This window comes from Panthera onca, chromosome A2 (genome assembly GCF_046562875.1).
Source record: "Panthera onca isolate mPanOnc1 chromosome A2, mPanOnc1 haplotype 2, whole genome shotgun sequence".
NCBI classification, from domain to species: Eukaryota; Metazoa; Chordata; class Mammalia; order Carnivora; family Felidae; genus Panthera; species Panthera onca.
Window position 1 is genome coordinate 100,904,511 of NC_138340.1, and position 23,127 is coordinate 100,927,637.

Consider the following 23,127-nt stretch of genomic DNA (forward strand, 5'->3'; position numbering starts at 1 on the left):
CAAATTGTGTTTATAGCCTCCGTAATTTTTACACATGGGTGCTCGGGATGCACAGAAGAAAAAGTATGGTTTCCAACCCTCTTGTGCTGTAGTCTGAGAAGGAAAGAGTGTGCAAACTATTGCCAGGCTATGTGCTTGCTGTTCTGAGTTGCACAGGGACAACAGAGGAAACAGGTGTTTAATAAGTAAAATTTGCATGTTGACGGTGCCTGTATATACAAGTCTTACTAGGTTTCTCTATGTGGCACTGGGAACTTGCTTCCTCCCTGCATAATGGTTAGAGATTTGATGTCCTCTGCAGCTGAATGTGAGGGCATGTGCCCCAAACAGGGGTCGAAACGCATCATTCATTCTCTGCTCCCTACACACACTCAGCTAAATAAATTTATTCTCCCAGTAAAACTTGTTGTCTAAGGAGATGACATTACCTCCGTGGCAGTTTCTCTTCACTTCTGGTTGCAACTTGTCTTCTCATTCCCAACTTCATGCTTATGAAGCCCCAGGTTTGTTTTTTTTTTCCATTGTGTTAAAAAACACATAACATAAAATTTCCATCTTAACCTTTCCTAAGTGTACAGTTCAGTGGTATTTCACATCCATGCCCGTAACTCTTTTCGTCTTGTAAATCTGAAACTCTGTACCAATAAACAACTCCCCAGTCTCCCCTCCCCCAACCCCATTATACTTTCTGTCTTTATGGTTTCGACCGCTAAGTGTAATAAAGTAGTATTTGTCTTTTTGTGACTGTAGTTAAACTCCACATTTTTAAATGGCCTGGAGAGCTACGTGCGTAGTCGATGGGGCCGTGTCTGGTGCTGGAGGAGACGATGTGTGGGAGTATGTCACCGAGACCAAGGCAAAATTTCCTTCCCCACAGTGCCACTGGGAGTTGATCATGCAGCTCTCACACTGGAAGCCCAGAGCCAGCAGAGTGTTAAATAAGCCTAGAATTTAAGTGAGGCTTTATCCTGCAGCCACTGCTGAGAAGCCGCTGCCAACGGGAAGTGAATTCTAGAAACTAGCATGCTAGCAAACATACATCCTGGAATTACACAAGCACCTGATGGGTTCTGTCTGGCAGGCCTCCCTCGACCTCAATGACATCAGTGGGAGGGAAAGGCAGAGAGGCTAAAGGGGCAGATGGGCTTATGGACAGAGACCAGAAATTTTCAGAGATCTCCAGTTCTAGACCACAGACAGCACCTTTGGTTTTCTAGTCCTGTATTCTAGATCCCTTCAAAAGAGTGAAGAAAGCTATCATGACTTCCATCTCTGTTTTCATATTTTTCTTCGCTCTGAGACACAAGCCCCATTCATTGTCTGGGGCCAGGACACAAAAGTTAAGAAATCCTGCATCCTGATCAAAGTGTGGAGGGTTCTGGGTATTAGATGGTGCCAGACATGTCTGTAATTGCTTTCTAAGCATTGGGGGAAGCGAACAGGACCCAGATTTCTCAGTCATTCTCGTCACATGCTTAAAATTCCAGTGTACTATTAGATCCTAAAATGGTTCAGAATGAGAATTCCAGGGAAAATGGAATTATTAAATAGAAGAGCCTGAGGCATATACCATTTAATAAAACTGCAAAACAGTCTCAAACTTTACAAGTAGGGGCGAAAATGGTTAGTATAAGGCTTATGCTCTGGCTTTTTCATATGGTCTTCATATATTCTTTATACATTCTGCAATTAAATGTTTATTATTCTATTTAGTTGACTTCTGCCCATTAACCATTGGTTTGAAATGTGACTCCAGGGCAAATCCTTTGTGCTTCTATTCCTCTGTTTTGTTCTCCCAGCTTTTCAGAGGAATTGCATTACCTCGAGTCTTTAAAAAATTACTGAAATTAATAAATGTCAGTCCCTCCTATTCTGTAGTAGGCAAATAAATGCATGATCAGTTCCATTTTCTCCCCATGGGCACATCTCCTGGGAATCCTAATTAGGGAGATGCTTCAAGAGCATTGAATCAGAGCAAGAAGACAGTGGGATGATGCAGATGTCTGCTAGCATTTGTCTGTGGCAGCCTGGATGCACCTGTTCACAGCAGGGGTGAGTCTGGGCACCAGACAGAACTGTGGGCTCTTATGCCCCCACCCCTTCTACTGGGGCAGGCTGGGCGCCACCACATGCAGTTTTAAGGTAAATTTTGAATATTTTTATTCTGCAAATATCTTAAGCATTGTGAACAATGTCTTTAATTGAGATACTTCTGCAGACACGGCCAGTAGGATTAAAGGTTGCTGTATAAATACTTCTCAGAGGTCTGCAATCAATTTTTCCTAAATGCTTTTGATGCTGTTGCAAGAGGCAGCATTTCATCAGGCTGGAGGGAAATGCCACAGGGTTATCACATCAGGTAGGTCGAAACCATGGGAAGAAGACAAAGAAGTGGGAAATACTGAGATGGGAAACAGTTGAATGAGAAGAGGTAAGAAGGTGAGAGGCAGGAAAGGGAAGAACAAATATTCTGTAAGAGGACCTGTTTTTGTCGGAGGTATAAATTGCCTTTAAAAAACTGCATCTGAGTGGCTCATTTGCTTAAGTGTCTGACTCTTGATTTCAGCTCCGGTCATGATCTCAGCATCCTGGGATCAAGCTCTGCGTTGGGCTTCACGCTGACAGCACAGAGCCTGCTTGGGATTCTATCTCTCCCTCTCTCTCTCAAAATAAATAAATCAACATTAAAAAAATTGCTTCAGGGATCATGGTTCCTCATAGCAACTTAGGCTATATGAGAATCTGAGCTGAAGGACAAACTGTGCATTCTAATCCTAGGTTGATCTAACAATAATGCCTTGGGCAAGTTGCTACCTTTCTCTGTATTTTTCATCCATAATCTCAAGATAACTTAGTACTTGCAAAGTGAAATGAAAATAGAGACATGACTAGCCATGGTGGTGTTCAGCCACACTCCTGGTTATTTTTTCTCAGCTGCGTCCTTCCTTCTCTGTTTATCTTTGCCATGAAGTATTGGCACCCACCTATTTAGTTTTCCTAGTGAGGCCCAAACTAGAGACAACCTCCAAAGCAAAGAAACAATAACCAACTAAACATCCAGAAATTGCCCAGAACATATAATGCCAGAAAACTCATCTATAAATTTCTTCAGGCTTAGGCATTATTGTCAAGGGACTAGGAAACAAATACCATCATTCAGCACTACGTGCTAGGTTATAATATATACAGGATCTCATTTGTGTTTTGTCCAAACTTGCTAGATAGGCATCACTGTCTCATTTTACAGATATAGAAACATTTCTGAGAGCTCAATTGTAATGAATGTTGGAATGGTTTTTCAAACCCACTTCTCAGACTTGAACCTTCCATTAATTCCTAATACCAGTTACTAGTATGGGGGAGTATTCTTTGAAGCACTAATTCAGGGATGTTTAATACACGTATTATATGATTGACAGGGTGGACTTAGTAATATGACCTAGGGCCTGAGGTTACTTCACTTTCCTATGCATATATTTCCTCATCTGTAAAATTAGGTTTTACTCACAATACCAAATAAAGCAACGGAACAAAGTAAAAAATCTAGAAACACATCACACATGTCTGCTCACCTGATAACAAAAGGTTAGTGCGGTACAGTGGGGAAAAGAATCACTTCATTAAATGGGACTCAGTTAAGTGGGTAGAAATATGAAAAGAAAAAGTCTGGGTCTCTACTTCACACTATATCTCAAAGTCAATTTCAAGTGGATTAAAATTTTTAGAGTAATAATGGGAGAACATCTTTATTACCTTAAAATAAGCAAAGATTTCCTAAACAGAACAGGAAAAGTAATACAAACAGAAGGAAAAAAAGATAATACATAAGACTATAAGATTAAAAAATGTAGAAAGTGCTATTAAGAGAGAGAACAGGTGACCCACAGTATAGAAGAAAAACATTTTTGCAAAACATACCACTTGCTCAAATCCAAAATATAGGGGCGCCTGGGTGGCTCAGTCGGTTAAGCAACTACCACTCTCAGTCAGGTCATGATCTCAGGATTCATGAGATCAAGCCCTGTGTTGGGCTCTGCACTGACACCTTGGAGCCTGCTTAGGATTCTCTCTCTCCCTCTCTCCCTGCCCCTCCCCACTTGCAAGCACTCTCTCTCTCTCTCTCTCTCAAATAAATAAAAATTTAAAAAATAGAGTATCTAAAAGTCAATTTGAAAAAGCAGATTGTTATGATGATTAAATAAATAAACAGGTTTAGAGAACAATCTGGCACATAATATGCATTCACTTCATATATGCTATTATTTTTACTATGAATCTGAATTTCTGCCTATTGTCAGCCTAAGGGTCCCCGGTTTTGGTTTGGAAAACATGGTAACCATAGTAATAAGGCACCAGAAAGGCAAATCTATAGAATAGGATTCAAAATATGTGCTTTAGCAACATGGAGAATAGCACTTATTTTTCCAATATTTCAGTTTTTACTTGTTGCTTTTTATTGCTGTGTGCTGACGGGAGAGGTATAAAGTGAGGAATAGTATTATAATCTAAATTCGGCTCAAGGAGCAAAGCATGTTCCTGCTCTACCATCCCTTCCCTGGGCATCACAAACATCTCACAGACCTCTCATTCCTGGAGTACCTCCAAGCTCCAGAGAGTCTCCCATCTAAGAATCTTGAGACACTCAGAGTGTCTCCCCTGAGTCCTCACGCTTAAGCCAGTCTGAAGGTCCGGAGGGACCAGAGTCTCCCCATTTAGTTAGTATCTGATCTCTCCTGAGGCCCTGTGGAAGAATAGCCTGTCACCACATCTACCAAAGGGCTTTGAGGACTAATTCTCTCACAGTCTTCAAGTCCCAATAACCCATCCTCCTATTATCAGTACCCTCCATCCCAAGTTGACCTAAGTGACGTCTCTTTTAATGTGGAAAATCCCTTCAGAATCCTGGCCTCTTGAGTTCATGACCACTCTTTCTTCTTCAGCTACCCACTCTCCTTGCTTTGTCTTACACTTTGTCATAACCTGAAGTTATAAAATTCAGGCATGCTACTCATTAACCATAAAGCCGTGTTCTTCCAATTCGTTCTCATCCATTCCCATGAAGTCTTTGACTTCAACAAAGCCAACAGTCTTTGAATCTCTTCACTTACCAACTGTCACCACAGTTTCCAGGTGAATTTTGTCTCTCCCAAATTCGTATGTTGAAGTCCTACCCCCAGCACCTCAGTGTGGCTGTAGTTGGAGATAGGGCTTTCAAAGAGGTAGAATGAGGTAAAATGAGGTCACAGCCCATATGGGATATGGTTGTGTCATATCCCATATGACTGGTGTCCTTCTCAGAAGAGGAGATTGGGACACAGACATGTGTCTGCACAGAGGAAAGACCATCTGAGGACACAGTGAGGAGGTGACCATGTGCAAGCCAAAGAGAGAGGCCTCAGAAGAAACCAAGTCTGCTGACACCTTGATCCCGGACTTCTAGCCTCCAATGCTGTGAGAAAATAAATTTCTTCATTTAAGATTCCCAGGTAATAGTATTGTTATGGCAGCCCTAGCACACTAATACAGCTACTTTCCATTTTTTCTTCTCTCTCAGTCTGATTTGTATTTCATGAGCCATCTACCACTCTCTTACTACATCCTTACTCCATTGTCTTTCCAGTTCATTGGCCTAACAAAATCTCGACACTGGATGAATTTAATAGTCTGTCTCATACCAGCCTGCACCTAGGCACCTTAATGTGGTTGGAGAAAATCACAACACCATGCTAATTGCTGAAACTTCAAAGCCATGGTCTTGATCTCAACCAGACCTACTATTTCTCTAGTTTCCCTTTTAGATCCATAGACATGCAGGCTTTCCACCTCTCCTCTCACTCCCAACAAATTATTTTGCTTCTTCTCATTTGAAAGGATCCATTAGACAAAATTCACTCAACCTTCTACCACCAAATCAATACATTTCTCTGTTGGCACCCATCTTTTTCTCTTTCCTTCATGTTGCAATGGAACTGGTATCTCTGGCTAATCCTTCCACTTGTGCTGTAGATCATATGCTCCCCATGTACCTCAGAAACTTCCTTCTTGGAATTATCTCTTCCCTTCATATATTTGACTTCTCCCTCTATATAGCTTTCCCAACATCATTTAAATATAATTAAGTCTGTTCCATTAAAAACAAAACAAATATAAAAACAAGCCTTCATCCCATGTGATAGATTGATTGCCAAAAAATGGCTTCAATTTTTTACCCCTACCAGTGGGTTTTGCAATGGGATTTTGCAGCTCCTCCTATTAAGAGTTAAATCTCTTTCCCCATATCTTGAATCTTGGCTGACTTTGTGACTCACTTTGGATAGTGAGATGTGGCAGAATGGAATGCCAATTCATGACTAGGCCCCAAGAGATCTTGTAGGTTTGTGCTCTGACTTAGAACCCTCCCATCACCATGTAAGCTAGCATGCTGGATGATGAAACATGGTCCAGGTACCTCCCCCATCCCATCCAACAGAAAACCAACTTTCTAAACTATAATTAAGACCATTCTAGATCAGCTAGCCCTCAACCGACCCCAGATGCATGAGTGGGTCCAGGCAGGCCCAGATCAGAAAAACCACTCAACTTACCCAAAGACATAAAAGTTGTAATAAATCCTTATTTTAAGATACTCAGTTGTAGGGTTGTTTGTTACAGAGCAATAACTGATATAGCCTCTATCCCCTTTCAACTACCATCTAGGCTTTTTCCTCTGAATTCCCACCTAATTACTTGAAAGACTACCTAATTACTTGAAAGACTACACTACATTTCCTGTTTTTGCTTCCCTCCCATTCTCTCGTTTAGGTACCTCAATCTTGCTTCAGCCCAAACATTCACTCTTCTAAGGGTGTTCTTGCCAAGATCTCCATGACCATCCTGTCATTAAATGTAGTGGACACTTGATGTAAATCTTACCAAACTTCCTAATGGCATTTATCACCAGTAACTCTCCTTTGGCTTTTCTGCTTAGACACCTCAGTTGTGACTCTTGAGCCTCTCCCTCTGGGGATCCTCAGCAGGCTTCTCTTTAATTTCCAACCCTCTAACATTGCTGTTACTTGGGAAGTGTGTCCTGGGCCTCTACTCTTTCCACTTTATAATCCTTCCTAGAGATGCCATGCATTCATTTTCTTTTCTACAACTATTACTTCTTTTATAATTTTATTTTTTTTTAAATTTTTTAATGTTTATTTTTGGGACAGAGAGAGAGAGCACATGAGCAAGGGAGGGGCAGAGAGAGAGGGAGACACAGAATCGGAAGCAGGCTCCAGCCTCTGAGCTGTCAACACACAGCCTAATATGGGGCTCAGACTCACAAACCGTGAGATCATGACCTGAGCTGAAGTTGGGCCGTTAACCAACTGAGTCACCCAGATGCCCCTATAATTTTACTTCTATTAAAAAATTGAAGACGTACATTATTTAATGACCACATGACAATCACCACACTGTTTTGTTCATCAAATTTAACTACATTATAGGTGGTTAAGAAATGGCACATATTAAATAAGAAAATACAAAAAAATTAAGTTTTTCTTGGCCTGTTGAAATTAGGTATATTTTTAATCTTGTAGATGGTTTCTATCACCTATATGTTTTCTTTCAGAATGTATGAAATAAGTGTTGTGTGGCAAAACTAGCTCCAATGTTCTACTAACATCTCTAATATCCTGTTTCCACTTAGATTTTAGCCTTGTTATTGCTCAATATCTCATTAGCAGTCTGATGCTTTAAAGAAATTTATTCTACTCTTTTCAACAATTTCATTGTTCCCAGAAAGAGGATTGGTCCAACTAAAGTCACCCTATCACCAGGAACAAAATTCTCTAGTTTTAAATAGGTTCAAAAATATTTTGTTGATTTTTTTAAAAAAGAATATATATTTACTAAAGAACTCTTCTAGGAAGATACAGATTCTTTCTAAAATGATGAGAATCTAGAGAATAAAAAAGCCCTCCCTGTTAAAGGCTATACAATGTTGTTTGAATTGACCAAACCCCCCCCCCCCCAAAACCCACAGATTTCCCATTGTAGAAGTGGAAACTAAAGAAAGCACACAGAAAATACTGGAAACCTACTCAAGGCTTTTAATGCATTCATGACTATTTTATATTTTATGGTTCAGAAAACCAAAGTATATCATTCAATATCCTGTAGTAATTAATTTGGGAAGCTTTTCTCAAAATAAAATAATGGAAAACTCCTTCATTTTGGAAACTCATTTAAGCTTTATGTAAAACAGAATGACCAGTGGAAGGGTAGGATTTGTACTGGAAAACAGGTTTAAGAGAGATATTCACTAATTTGGAACTAACAGTTCTAGGAAAGTGCAGATAACAAATATACCACGGAAAAACTTTCCACTTCTTTGTGCCGAAACTCTACTTACAAATCATTCGCCAGAGCCTTTGCTATTGGAAATATAAATATTACTATAGAGTTGAGTTTCAAAACTTCATTGTCTTAAAATAGTTTTTCTTTATGAAACAAACCAGATAAATCAGTTGAAAAATTTTTTAACAGAGTTGAATTAAGAAACTTGTCTTCCGACTTCTTCTTATTCCATGTGGCTTTTCCCACAGTGATGGATACTCATTAGAATGAATTGTACTAGTCACACCAACAAACAAAAATGTACATGGGCTTTCAATTAGCATTTGGCTACACTGGCCAGTGGAAGGTAGTGACCACTCTCCTTCTTGTCCCTGGTGCATGAGCCCCATTTAAAAATGCCTGTTTAGAAACCCATGGGGGAGGGGAAGGAAAAAAAAAAGGAGGTTAGAGTGGGAGAGAGCCAAAGCATAAGAGACTTAAAAACTGAGAACAAACTGAGGGTCGATGGGGGGTGGGAGGGAGGGAAGGGTGGGTGATGGGTATTGAGGAGGGCACCTTTTGGGATGAGCACTGGGTGTTGTATGGAAACCAATTTGACAATAAACTTCATATATTGAAAAAAAATTAAAAAATTTAAAAAAAGAATGCTCAAGAAAAATAAAAAAATAAAAATGCCTGTTTAGGGGCACCTGGGTGGCTTGGTTGGTTAAGTGTCCAAATCCTGATTTTAGCTCAGGTCACGATCTCACAGTTCGTGAGTTCAAGCCCCACGTTGGGCCCTGTGCTGAACATGCAGAGCTTGCTTGGATTCTCTATCTCCCTTTCTCTCTGCCTCTCTCTCTCTTTCTCTCAAAATAAATGAATATATTTTTTAAATGCCTGTTTATAGTCTCCATTGGAACAATACATGTCCCTCTCTCAGTAAGTAAATTATTTCTTTGTCAGGTGGGTGGGATTAATAAGTACAAGCATCTAAATGCCCAGAACATAGATCATGCTTCTAATTCTAAGAGAATGGCTACTCTTTATTTTTTATTGCTATATTTCTACAAATAGTCCTTGTCTGTAAGTGGTTCCAAGAAAGGTAGTACTACAAACTCTGACCTACTTAGTCCCTCTTTCTTCCTGTTACTCCCTTTTTATGCTAGCATTTCTGTGACAGCCTAGCCCAAACCACTGTAGAAATCCAAGTCTGCGGTCCCAGGTTACAGTTAGTTATTTCACTTGTGCCATTAGTAGATGGCACTAGGGCAATATTATTTGGGGGTCAAACAAAAGGGGACCATTTTTTCTGAGCTGAGGAAGGCTTCATCAGAGATATAATATTAAAACTAAGTCTTACAGAATCTGTAGGAGTCTGCCATGTGGAGAAGAGATAGAGGAAACAGAAAGTATGAAGACACAAAGGCAAAAATACCAAAAACAAACCTTACTTGTACATATGGGATTATTAAGCAGAATGCTTAGAGCATAAGGTAGGGAGGGATTGATGGAGCAGCATGAAGCTGCATTGTGAAGGGGATTTTAAACCCTGCTGAGAAGGTTGGACCTCATCATGAAGGTAATGGGAAGTAGTGCTTTGAAAATAATCTGACTTATAGCTTAGAATACTTCTAATGATTCTATGAAGTGTTAATTGACATGACAACTAAAACAAGTAAAGAGAGCACTCAAAGATGATAGAAGCCAGCATGTAGAGAAAGGAGGTAGATTTGAGAGAAATTTCTGAGGTCTGATTGGGAGGACTCAATGGTTTATGAAATATGAAAGGAAGGTAAGGAATAGAAAATAAATGGGAAAGATTGGCAACATGGCAATGCCATTAACAGAGGTGGGGGCAACAGGAGTAAAGCTGGGGTTCAGAAGGACTTGGAATTGTCACAGGAAATAAGCCAGCTCATTTATGGGTTAAGTAGTATAAAAGGAACCTCTGCATACCCTCCTCTGAACCCCCTAGCTTCTCTCCTTAAGAATAAAGGATATTAACTTGTGTGATCACACATCACCAAAGTAGCTACATTTACTTCTAGACAGGGACAATGTACATTAAAATGCCAAACACATAGGAATTTCTAGTCTCTGGAGAGTTCTCTCTCTCACTCAGGCTGTACTCATGTGCTCTCTCCACTCCAGACACTTTCACTCATGTACTCTCTCTCTCTCTCTCTCTCTCTTCAGACAAGACACTTTAAAAATATTTAGCAACTTTATTGAGATATAATTGACATGCAATGAACTGCATCTATTTAAATTAAACAATTTGATAACTTTATACTCACTTATTTTCTGCTCTCTATTTCATTAGTTTCCATTCTTGTCTTTACTATTTCCTTTCTTCTACTTATTTTAGGTTTAATTTGCTCTTCCTTACTAGTTTCTTAGGATGGATGTTTAAGTCATTGATTTGAGATTCTTTTCTTCTTTTCTGGTAATCATTTAGTGCTATAAATTTCCCACTGCTTTAGTAGCAGCCCACACATTTTGATACATTGTATATTTATTTTCATTCAATTTGAAATACTGTGTAATTACTTTTTGGTTTCTTTTTTGGCCCTTGGATACAGACAGGTTTTATAGAGTTTGGAAATATTCTGAGATTTCTCAAAATACACTTTTGTTGTTGGTTTATAATTTAATTTCATTGCGATAAGAGAACATACTTTGTATGATCTGAGTTCTTTTAAATTTAATGGCACTTATTTTATGGCTCAGAATATGGACTCTGCCTACTATTCTGGGAATCTTGAGGTTTTCCAGTCTGGCTGGTGTGACGGGCACTGTTTTCTGGCCCACTGTTAGCACCAGGCACCTGCTGCCTCAGGTCCTCCAGGCGGTTCAGTTTCCAGCTTTGGGTAGTTTCCTCATATGCATTCATGCATCAGTTCTTAGATGAATACTTAAGGGGAACCCTCCACAGATCTCCCAAGTTCCCCCTCTGTGAACTTGTCTCTTTTTCAGCATTCTGTCTTCCTCCTCAGAATTCTAGTCCCCTTGGTCTTCCTGGACTCTCAGTTCATTCACTCAGCCCCGGGGAGTCTGTCAGTTTCTGCCTTCATTCTCCCTCTTTGCACTGTGACTTGGAAATGCTCTCAAATCAGTAAAGAGGGGGAATTGCAGGACTTACTCCATTTTCTTTCCTGCTTATCCAGAATGATTGCTTTTCCTTGACTGATTTACAGTGTTCTGCAAACTATCATTTCCTATATTTTGTCTGGTTTTGGTTGTTTCAGGAATGAGGGTAAATCTGGTCCCTGTTACTTCATCTTGGTTGGAAGCAAAATTCTCCCTCTCCCTCCCTCCCTTCCTCCCTTCCTTCCTCCCTTCCTCTCTCTCTCTCTCTCTCTCTTTCTTCTTTCAAGAAACTGCAACAGTAGGCATGTCAGAGCCTTTTCCTACAAGGGAAGAGACCCAGCCGTCTCCTACAGACTTACTCATGTCAGCTGGGCCAGCAGCTACAGCTGTCCATACACCCAAGGCAAGCCTGGGAGGAGGGATTTGTATTTGTCAACTTTTACAGTGGTAACAAACAATCCAAAATCTAAGTAGCAGATGACCACAAACATCTATTTCTTGTTTACATGACATGAGGACTGCAGCCGTCTCTAGCTCAGCTGGGTTAAGCTAGCTTTGCCTGGTCCAACTGGGCTTGCCTGGGCTCATTTCAGCTCTCTGCATCTTCTTTTTCCAGAAATAAAGGTGAAGGCATGCTATTTTCTTGGTGAGGGTCCAGAGCAAGAGGCACAGGCCAAAGCACGTAGTACAGTCCTGGCATCCCTCACATCTGTGCACATTCCATAGGCCAAAGCAAGTCAGTAGCTGAGCCCAAAGTCAAGTGTGTGGGAAAGTACACCCTACCCACAGGGAGCATGGCAAAGACAGAGAAAGAATGAATAATTATGAACAATTACAATCTTCTATAGCATTGGAGGCTTACTCTCTCTTGTTGTATTTACTATGTATTCTAGCACAATGGACCTCTTTACCTCTTTCATGGTACCAAGCACATCACAGTATTTTACAGATTAATCTCAATTTGACATTTATGTGACTCTTCTCTCTCCTCCACTGGAAAATAAGCTTCATAAATGCAGAGATGTTTCCTGGTGCATGTAGGCAGTAAGTAACTGTTGAATGAATGAATGAATGAATGAATGAATGAATGTCTTTCTCTGCTTACTTCCCCAAGGCACTAAAAAATGTGCTAGGTGGCATTTGGTTAGAAACTGCTTAGGATTAACTAGGACCAAATGATGCTACATGGTCTAGCCATGCTTGCCAGACAGCTCAGCCCCGGCACTCGACTCCACTATAGAAAATGATGTAGACTTTTGCTTTCCTTTGCTGTTGTTCTCCATACATACTCCTGCGGACATGCGGAGCTGTAGTTGGAGCAACACTTCCTTCCAAAAGAAAGAGAAATACAGATTAAAACAAAAGTGATGGGAATGCAAGCTGGTGCAGCCACTCTGGAAAACAGTATGGAGGTTCCTTAAAAAACTAAAAATAGAACTACCCTACGGCCCAGCCATTGCACTACTAGGCATTTATCCACAGGATACAGGTGTGCTGTTTTGAAGGGACACATGTACCCCCATGTTTATAGCAGCACTATCAGCAATAGCCAAAGTATGGAAAGAGCCCAAACGTCCATCGATGGATGAATGGATAAAGAAGATGTGGTATATATATACAACGGAGTATTACTCAGCAATCAAAAAGAATGAAATCTTGCCATTTGCAACTATGTGGATGGAACTGGAGGGTATTATGTTAAGTGAAATTAGTCAGAGAAAGACAAAAATCATATGACTTCACTCATATGAGAACTTTAAGAGATGAAACAGATGAACATAAGGGAAGGGAAACAAAAATAATATAAAAACAGGGAGGGGGACAAAACAGAAGAGACTCTTAAATATGGAGAGCAAACAGGGTTACTGGAGGGGTTGTGGGAGGGGGGATGGGCTAAATGGGTAAGGGGCACTAAGGAATGTACTCCTGAAATCATTGTTTCACTATATGCTAACAAATTTGGATGTAAATTTAAAAAAATAAGAAATAAAACAAGTTAAAATAAATAAATAAAAATAAAATAATAAAAACATCCTTTTAACTGAAAAAAAACTGAAAAAAAAAATAAAACAAAAGTGAGATTCCATTTTTAACCATCAAATGAACAAAAATCAAATAATTAATAACACTGCATGATGGTGAGAAGGTGAAAAAACAGGCATACTCCTATGCTGGAGGGATATAAATTGGCACAGTCTTTAAGGAGGGCACTTTGACATACCTATCGAAAGTACGTTCTCTGTTGAATCACTACACTACACATCTGAAACTAATATAACACTGTATGTTAACTATACTGGGATTAAAAGAAAAAACTTAAAGTGATTTTAAGAAGTACATTCTCTGTGTCTTTACAGTTTTCCATATAATTTTGCCCTATGAATATATTCGATAGATTCTATATGTCCTATTTTGTCTTACGAATATACTTACACAAAGACAAAGGTATACAAGAATATTCAATGAAATTTTGGTCGTCATAGCAAAAGATTGGGAACATTTAAAGGCCCACCAAAGATGAATTGATTAAATAAAACAAGCAGCTGTGAAGCACTTAAACCTAGGGTAGCTCTTTATCTACTGATACAAAATGCATTCCGTAATGGTAAGTGAAGAAGGGAGAGAGGGAGGCCATCAGGGAGGCAGTGAGGAAGGGAATACTCCAAAGGGAAATAAATGGTGCGCTCATAAAGTAGCAAATGTTTGACTATAGCTGAATTGAAGAACACGTGTAAGAACCCAGAGGGAAATAAACTAGTAATGTAACTAGCAGAAATGTCCTGAAGGCCCTCAAATACTACACTGGAAGGTTTACTCTCTGTGTCTCGAAGATGGAGAAACCCTAAAGCATTTTAAGGAGGAGAATGTTTCAATGTTTTAAACAGTTGAAAACAAGCCCAAGCAGTGATTTATTCATAATAGAATCACTTTGAGAAAAACCCCAACCAAGTTGCAGATACTGGCAAAACCATAGCATCCTTCCTTAAAATGTAGGAGAGGTAAAACTCTGAAATGATAAATTTTAGATGGCACCAACCAATATGCTAAGGAGAGAATAACTGGAAAATTCCATCAATTCTTAAAAATAATGTCAAGAAATCATGAGTATGGAGTTTAAGGGCAAATTTGAAGGATGGCAAAAATAAAATTGAATCCTCTGGTCAATTTCAGAGAGAAATAGGAAAAGAAGTCTTTAATTTTGCTGTCTTTACAATCCATAGTCCTACTTACTACTTAGAATTCCTGCTGCATAATTCCTATTTCTTTTTGCTTCCAAGACAGAAGGAAATTTTCCCATCTTTTCTATTGACATGGAAGCCATCTTAGATTTTTTATATTTTATAGCAACATCATATTTAGAATGAGGATGTGCTAGTTCACCCTTCGCTCATACACCAGTCACCAAGAACATTGTCCCAAGCTCGAAGACATGCTCAGCTTGTCAAAATGACAAAAGAGCCATGGAAATAAGGGAAGCCACCAAAGCACCCAGAATGAAGGAGCACAGATCAACTCTTTTAAAACAAGAACACAACCATCTGAAAGGCTCCACAAGGTCAGAGCAGGAGCTGTTGGAATGAAAGGAGACATCCAGGTCAAGTTGCATCCGTGAGAGTCAATGTTATCTAAAGAATGGGCTGCCTCAGAAGGAGATAATTGTCCTACCAGAAATGTTCACCCCATGACGACCCAGTCACTTAGAGTATTTGTCTGAAGGATATAAGCAACAGTGGAGACATAGGACTAGAAGACTCTAAGGATTGTTAGCAATTCTAAGAGCCTGATTAAAGCTGGGTTTAAAATTTCCCAGTGCTCAGAGTCTGATGTGACTTTAAATGAATTTGTTTAAATGAAGATTTTTTTCTAAGATATTAATTTATGTGAAAAGATAATGAATGCTTTTAGAAAGATATGAGGACACAAATAATAAACAAAGAATTCAATATCAGAATCTATAAGGAACTCCAGAAATTAAATAAGGAAGGAAAAGACAAACAATCCAATAGAAAAATATTCTCCAAATATCAACAGACATTTCACAGAAGCCTCAGCCCAGATGGTAAACAAACAAGGTTAGATGCCACCAGAGAAAGTCAAATTAAAACAAGATATCATTTTACACCCACTTTTAGCAAAACAGAGAAGTCTGACAATACTAAGTGTTGACAAGATTATCAAACAGTGGAAACTTTTATACACAACTGGTGGGAATTTATAATGAATCGGTTCAAAACACTTTGGGGGAAAAATTGGTATAATATACTATTTTTGAATGTTTATATGTCCTGGAACCCAACAACTCCATCATTATACCCAGTATATACCCTAGAAAAACACTGGTACCCATACACCCAAAACTACATAAGAGCATTTGTAGCAACACTGATGGAACAGGGGGAAAAATTAAATGGAAACAGTTTAATCATAGACAAAGCAATGGTTAAACATATTTTGTGATATATGCCCACAGATATGATGCAACTTTGAACATAAATGGACATCTATGAATTATATTGACACACCAAGTTGCAAAGAATTACATATTATGAAACAAATGTTCTAAAGCTCAAAAAACCTAAATAATAAGTTACTTAGGAATACATTTAGATATGGTAAAACATATAGATTAATGATAATATTGAATGAAAACAGCAAGTTGCAGAAGACTAGAACATGACCCCATTTTTATAAAGCTCTAAAATAAGCAAGACTATGTATTGTGCAGAGCTACAAAAAAAAATGATTTTACATGTAAAATTACCTATAAAAACCTGATAGCAAAGTGAAGTGGTAAACACAAAATTCAAGATGAGTTATCCCTGGAACAAGGAGCTGGGATTGCAGAAGGGAACACAGGAAGCTTCAACAGAATTGATTACGTCTGGTTCATTGTCTGTATGATATGTTCACTGATGTTCATCTTGTTATAGTGTTTGGTAACTTACAAGTATATCGTATGTATTCTTTTGTGGTCTCAAATATTACATAATAAAAATGTAATTAAACCACGCAAAATTGTTTTTGTTAAGATGGCTATTCTTCCAGCATCCTCTTCCTGGACTGCCCTTTTTTGTATCTCCAAACTTGAATGAGGGCCACAGGCCTGAAAGAAGAAAAAAGTGTGTTGTAAGATGATATATAAAAATGCTGTCTAAGCACAGCTCAGAATTAATGATCTTCCCGGGCTGGATGTCGCAAAATTATTACAAAAGTGACAGAGCCAATTCTCTGTTACTCTGTTGGGTCGTATTTCAGTTTGGTGGCTCAGTTTTCAGAGTAAGTCTTGCCTTTAAAATACCCTGTTCCGGAGCCGTTATGGTCTTCAGCGAGTCCCTGGCTATCAAGTGCTTTCTCATTCTGCCCCTGAAAACTGAGTGACTCATTTACATATTTTAAAGGAAGGGTGAAAAGAGTTTCTTTGTTTAAATTACAACTTTTGTCTTAAATATAGTTTTGTTTTTTTTACCTTTGTTACCAAACATGTTAGAGGAGTGAGAAGTGACAATTGTTAATAAATTTGAGTTAAGTAGTTTTCTTTTTTTTTTAAATTTTTTAACGTTTATTCACTTTTGAGAGACAGAGACAGAGCACAAGTGGGGGAGGGGAAGAGAGAGAGGGAAACACAGGATCTAAAGCAGACTCCAGGTTCTGAGCTGTTGGCACAGAGCCCGATGAGGGGCTCGAACTCATGAATCACAAGATCATGCCTGAGCCGAAGTCAGATGTTTAACCAACTGAGCCACCCAGGCACCCCTGAATTTTCATTCAGATTGGTTTCTCAATCACTTTCAGGGATAGGGAGGCAAACATCTAACTACCCTCAGCACCTCACTCCTATCCCAGTACCTCTCATCTCCCATAATCACCATCTTGCTGGGGTTCCCCCAAGCAGGATGTCTTTCTGATCTCGCCACATGCTATGCACAGACACACTCCCATCCCTTCTGATTCCCAGACTCAAATCTTTTCTACCGCTTCCCTTTTGCTATAGACAGGGCTGTAAGGGGGTTGGGCACTGAGACCAGTGAGATGTACTGGGTGGGGGCTGGGGACGTTGGGAGGTTGGGCCAGGTGTTTAATCTGACATAATTCGTATCAGAACTACATTGCCGGCTGTGATGTAGTGATAGTCTGTGTCTTGAGGTTACACATCCCTGACTCAAATCCCCAGCTCTGCCACTTTTTAGCTGGGTAACTGTCCAGGGGTCCCTGAGCTTTTCAGAGCCTCAGTTTCTTTGCCTATAAAAGTAGTTAATACCTACATCCTAGGGGTGGTTGTAAGGACTCACCTATGCTTGTGAATATTAAGTACTCAGTAGGTACTCAGATATGGTGTTTTATTTGTATTGGGTGAATGTGTTGAAATTATAGAAGCTCTTTCTAGGTGTGCAGACTACACTCGTTAGAAGTTGATTCACTTACTCATCCTTGAATGCAGATTTCTTGACACTCGTTTTCACTGTTGAATCTATTTCCTGAGCCATTACAGCCACTGAACCAAAAGCGGGCACAGGAGTTGACCTGTTTGTCATAATACCATCGAACTACATATTCACCACAGTCTCCCGGCTTTAGGGGTTCCAAGCATCTAGGATCTAGAGTCAGAAAAGGATACATGTTATTATAGGCTTTTTTCCCCCTGAAAAGATGAAAAGAGAAAGCTTTGTAAAGTTTATTCTCCATGCACAGAAACACATCAAGGAAGAAAATATTGTTCCAAGTTAAAGACGTGTTCCCTGATACTTAAAATATTTCCTCCAGCACCTGAAACTCCACTATTGGATACTCCTTTGATCTTCATGCAACCTCATTAAAAATGCATATTTCCCTGAAAACATAACCCCGTGAGCCTTCATTGGCTAACACTCTTGCAGGGATTAGTTGGCAAGAGAAAAACAGGAGTTCTTCATTTACTTTGGACTTGATCTAAAATCAAATTAACATTTGGAATAAAGAGGATCTCAGCCTTCTGTACACATTCCCTCTAGAAAGTGCCACTGTGATCCCATGTAATTGTGCCCACTAGAAAAGGAAAATCCTTGGGGTGTCTGGGTGATTTGGTCAGTTAAGTGCCCGCCTCTTGGTTCAGGCTTGGGTTATGATCTCATGGATTGTGGGATAGAGCGTCAGCACAGAACCTGCTTGGGATTCTCTCTCTCCCTTTTTTTCTGCCCCTCCCCTGCTCTTGCACACACAGGCACCCTTTCTCCCTCTCTCTCAAGATAAATAAATGAAATGAAAATAAAATAAGTTACCACAAAATAAATAAATAAAATGAAGGGCTCTCCTTATATCACAGGTTTCTCTTAAGAAGAGTAGTTCTTGGGGCGCCAGGGTGGCTCAGTGGGTTAAGCATTCGACTTCAGCTCAGGTCATGATCTTACAGTGCATGAGTTTGAGCTCTGCATTGCGCTGTCTGCTGTCAACACAGAGCCCGCTTCCAGATCCTCTGTCTCCCTCTCTCTCTGCCCCTCCCCTTCTCTTTCTCTCTCTCAAAAATAAATAAATATTTTAAAAGTTTTTAAAATAAATAAAAAGAATAGTTCTTGACAATAAAATCATGACCTTTTAATGTCTATTTGCAAATAAGTCTCAGAAACACTTCCATTGTAAAGAAGAAAAAAAGACAAAGGAGAACTACAATAGGAAAGCCATTCATTAAATCTCTCTTTATTTCATGGTACTCCTTAGTGTCTTGATTAGTATTTCTTACTGAGGAAGTGATTCCAAGGTGAGAAAAACCACAAAAACCAACTAGGTACTTACTGCCTGAGACTTGTGTTCTGTGAGACAGTTTATATGCCATAAGCTTCACTTCTCAATTGTAAAACAAGTCCTTTCTCCATCTCTCGTAATCATTTCCCCAGATATAGAGCATGTCTGTATTCCTTTATTTTCTAAAACTAACCTCCAAATCTCCTTCTCCTATGAAGACTCCTTAGACCGAATGGAAAGGAGCAGACTTTCACTATCTCCACTGTTAAAAACAATAACTAAGTAATGTATACTGTATAACTTGTCAAACCAATCTAAAGTTCTTTTGGGCAAGGATGTTGTCTCTCTTGCATGTTCTTCAGAAACGATGTATATAATGATTAATTTCTATAGATACTAACTCCACAGAAAATATGTTGATGAGTTGGAATCTAGGTTCTAGCTTTTTTCTCTCCTATAATCTAGGAGTCAAAAATTCAAATGTCTACATGAGTCAAGGCCACATATAAGACAATAGGGAGTGGTAGGGGCCATGGCAAAATGAGAACACAATCATCTGTAAAGGCATTTTAAATTTATTTATTTTTTTATGTGTATTTATTTTTTTAGAGAGAGAGTAAGCAAGCCAGGAAGGGGCAGAGAGAGAGAGAGAGAGAGAGAGAGAAATCCTAAGCAGGCTCCACACTGTCAGCACAGAGCCTGACATGGGGCTCAAACCCACGAACTGGGAGATCATGACCTGACCTGAAACCAAGAGTCAGATGCTTAACTGAGCTGCCCAGGTACCCTTGTAAAGGCATTTAAATGAAACAAGCGGACAAACAAACAAAAAACAATAAACATGGGGCACCTGGGTGGTTCACTTGGTTAAGTGTCTGACTTTGGCTCAGTTTCATGATCTCACAGCTCGTGAGTTCAAGCCCTGCTCTGCGGTGACAGCTTGGAGCCTGGAGCCTGCTTTGGAATCTCTGTCTCCCTCTCTCTCTGCCCCTCCCCTGCTTGTGCGCTCTCTCTCTCTCTCTCTCTCTCTCTCGCTCTCGCTCTCGCTCTCGCTCTCTCTCAAAAATAAGTAAACATTAAAAAAACTCCTAAATCTCTAAAAAACTAAACATTATAAGAGCTTTAAAATTTTCTTATTGCATAAATTTGTCCTATGACCATTCTATTTTCTTATTCTACCTATAATAAAATGAAAAGTGTCTTTTGTCCTCCCTGAGTCAACACATGTTATTTCTGAATGAGATTTCAGAGACACACCCTTTCTATGCCTTGACATTGTAGATGCAGCAGCTGATTGGCAGGTATCTCTTACCTTGGTGCGCCAACTTTTCTGGCTTTAAGTTCAAAATGGGACTTGGAATTCTTGTTTCCAGACCCTCTGTCCCCTCCTCAGGGAGGCTGAGCAATGGCTCCTGGGTGGTAGCAGCCTCAGGTGAAGGAGTGGTAGTCAGGCCATCAGCCCAGTTAGGCTCTTTCTCTTTGTCATGGGCTCCAGAGACAGTGACCTACACACAAAAAAATTCACGTTTCTAGTTTGGGGAAATATTTCAGGAAAACCTCAGCATTGCTTCTTCTCCCCAACTCTCCAATATTATTTCAATAAAAGCTCAGGGAATGATGCCCCTCTTCTGTGTCATGCATCCCAGAGTACCTAAGTTATGGACTTCCCTTCTGCCAGGCACAGATGTCCCTGTGCTTGGCCTTCCGGAGAGATCCACATTCAGAGTATGAAAGGTATGGGCTTGGGAGAAATTTATCTCCATTCTTTTCATACTCACTGTCATGAGGAGGGGAAATAACCACTAGTTTCTTTGATCTTGCCTTTTTAACGGACTTTTCCATTTCTTAACACTAGAGAAATTAATAATATATTCCAAAATATCTACAACAAACCCTCAAATGATTTTGGGATTGGGAATTGGGTGGCAGAGGACAATCATGCAGGTGAAATAAAAATAGTAGCAATTGCTTTTCGTCTCATCCTATTATCTTGACCCCAGCAAATGCCCAATGCTGCAGGATGCTCAGCTTCTAAGAAGTTCTAAAAATGTTTGTTAGTGAAGGAACAAAGGAACATAATGTCAAAAGCAAGTTTTCTGGACTCAAGTTTCCAAGTTCTGTCTGAATTTATGATATGTAATGAGACAAGGCAAAAAAGGTATTTTGCTTAAAAAAAAAAGTCATGTCAGTTATTGTCGACAAGGTCAGTCTTTTATGGGACCAATTAAGTTCTTTTACTTCTTTTCCCTTGGACCCCAGCTACAGGGAATTGAGTCAATCATTTATCTTGGTCTTAGCACGGTATGGTCACTTATCCTTGCAAGGCACTCTTTTTGTTTTCTTTTTGTTTATTTATTTAAATAGGCAAATCGAACTAAGTAAAGTCATTTTTTGATGTTTTCTTACCTGTGTTTTCTATCATCCTGGGACCAGAGCCAGCTGTTATTATTAGCTGCTCTCTGCTGTCTATACTATAGACACACACAAACATACACACACACACACACAGAAACATACACTATACTATACTATAGACACACACAAACATACACACACACACACACACACACATTGAAACATACACTATTGCAATGTAGTCATCATTGAACTACAGAATTTTAAGGCTAAAGGAAAATTCTGTGAATACTTCATTTTCTATAGGGGAACCCAAAGCTCCAAACGAATAAAGAGCCTCCCCCAAATCATTGGTAAGCTGGTGATAAAATCTGAGAAATGCCTGTTTCAAGAAAGAAATCCTATGTTTTGGTTTTGTTTTGTTTGCACATATTTTGTTAAGGAAAAAATAACTTAAAAGCTTGACTAAGGAGTAGTTTATCAAACGTAAAAAAGCCAATAGGCAGTAGGCTACACTTCAGATCTACTATCTGTCAGGTGAGAAGTTTCCTTTGAAGAAGTGCACTGGGCAGCAGTTTTCTTAAAGGAACTAACTTGGCCTTTAAATCATTCCCTTGTTCAAGCCTTAGGGCCTCATAAGTTACTCTTTACCTCTTGTAAGTGTAGGAGTGTGTGTTTTCTTTCTCAGTCACAGCATCATTTGGGAATTTTGACTGCTAGAGCATTATACCTCAGGTTCTAGAGCAAATGGAATTAATATTTTTTCATCAGTGAGAATTATTTTCCCTTTTGGTTCCATGAGATTTCAGATTATTTAAACAAATGCATCATTATTATGGTTTGTCATTTTTATAATTTTCTTGTTATAAAAACAAACACAGTCATTGAAGGGAATTTAGAGAATCTGGACAAGCAACAAGAAGAAAATAAAAATCACAAGGTTCCACCTCCCAGAAATAATCATCGATGATATTCAGGTGTATTTTTACCTCAATCTTTTTCCTCTGTGCATTTATTTTAACAAATAAAAAATATTGGAGTGTTAACAGGTTTTCTATGTTCCTTTTTTGAACTTATGATATTACTGTGGCCCTAAAATACCATTTAATTATATTACTACCTTTAAATATACAATGACAATACCTTTTTAAACATTTAATTTTTTTGCTTTTTTTTTTTTTTTTTTTGAAACCACATGCTGATTGCTGGATCTAAGAACACACATATTTGAGGCTTATGAGACAGTCTTCTCCAGAAAAGTCTTATAATTTGCATTCTCACTAGTGAATGTTTTTTCTTAAATGATCACCATTTCCTAGCTATTATGACTGAAAAAAGATGTAATTACTAGTTTGATAGGTGAAAAATTCTTCAACTGTTCTCCACAGCCCTGCCGCACTCTGTCTCCTACACACACACACACACACACACACGTGCTACCTCACCAGCCACTCCTCTCAGCCCACTTTGCTATGACCTTTCATTTCTTCCCTTTCATTCTGCCTCAGGCTCTCAAAGTCTGCCCTCTTAAGGGGCCCAGGAAAAGTTGGTCCCCAGCACCAAAACCTTTCCCAATAACCTAGTCAGTGCTAATGCTCCCCTTCCAGTACGTGCATAGTGCCTTCAAATGCTCCCCACCTTGGCCCTGATATC

The 23,127-nt window shown here is 39.3% G+C and overlaps 1 protein-coding gene across 1 annotated transcript in view; it reads right to left on the reverse strand.

Annotated features, from left to right (window-relative positions):
- Window positions 1-15,807: 15,807 nt before the first annotated feature.
- The window catches only part of COL28A1 (collagen type XXVIII alpha 1 chain), a 175,474-nt gene continuing 168,154 nt past the window's right edge, over window positions 15,808-23,127 (reverse strand). Inside the window, exons 34-36 of the mRNA XM_078442134.2 lie at window positions 20,432-20,624; window positions 17,827-17,999; window positions 15,808-16,507 (exon numbers count right to left, since the gene is read on the reverse strand). Of these exons, the coding sequence (XP_078298260.2) occupies window positions 17,827-17,999; window positions 20,432-20,624 (366 nt within the window). The 3' untranslated portion in view covers window positions 15,808-16,507. The remainder of the gene's footprint in view (window positions 16,508-17,826; window positions 18,000-20,431; window positions 20,625-23,127) is intronic.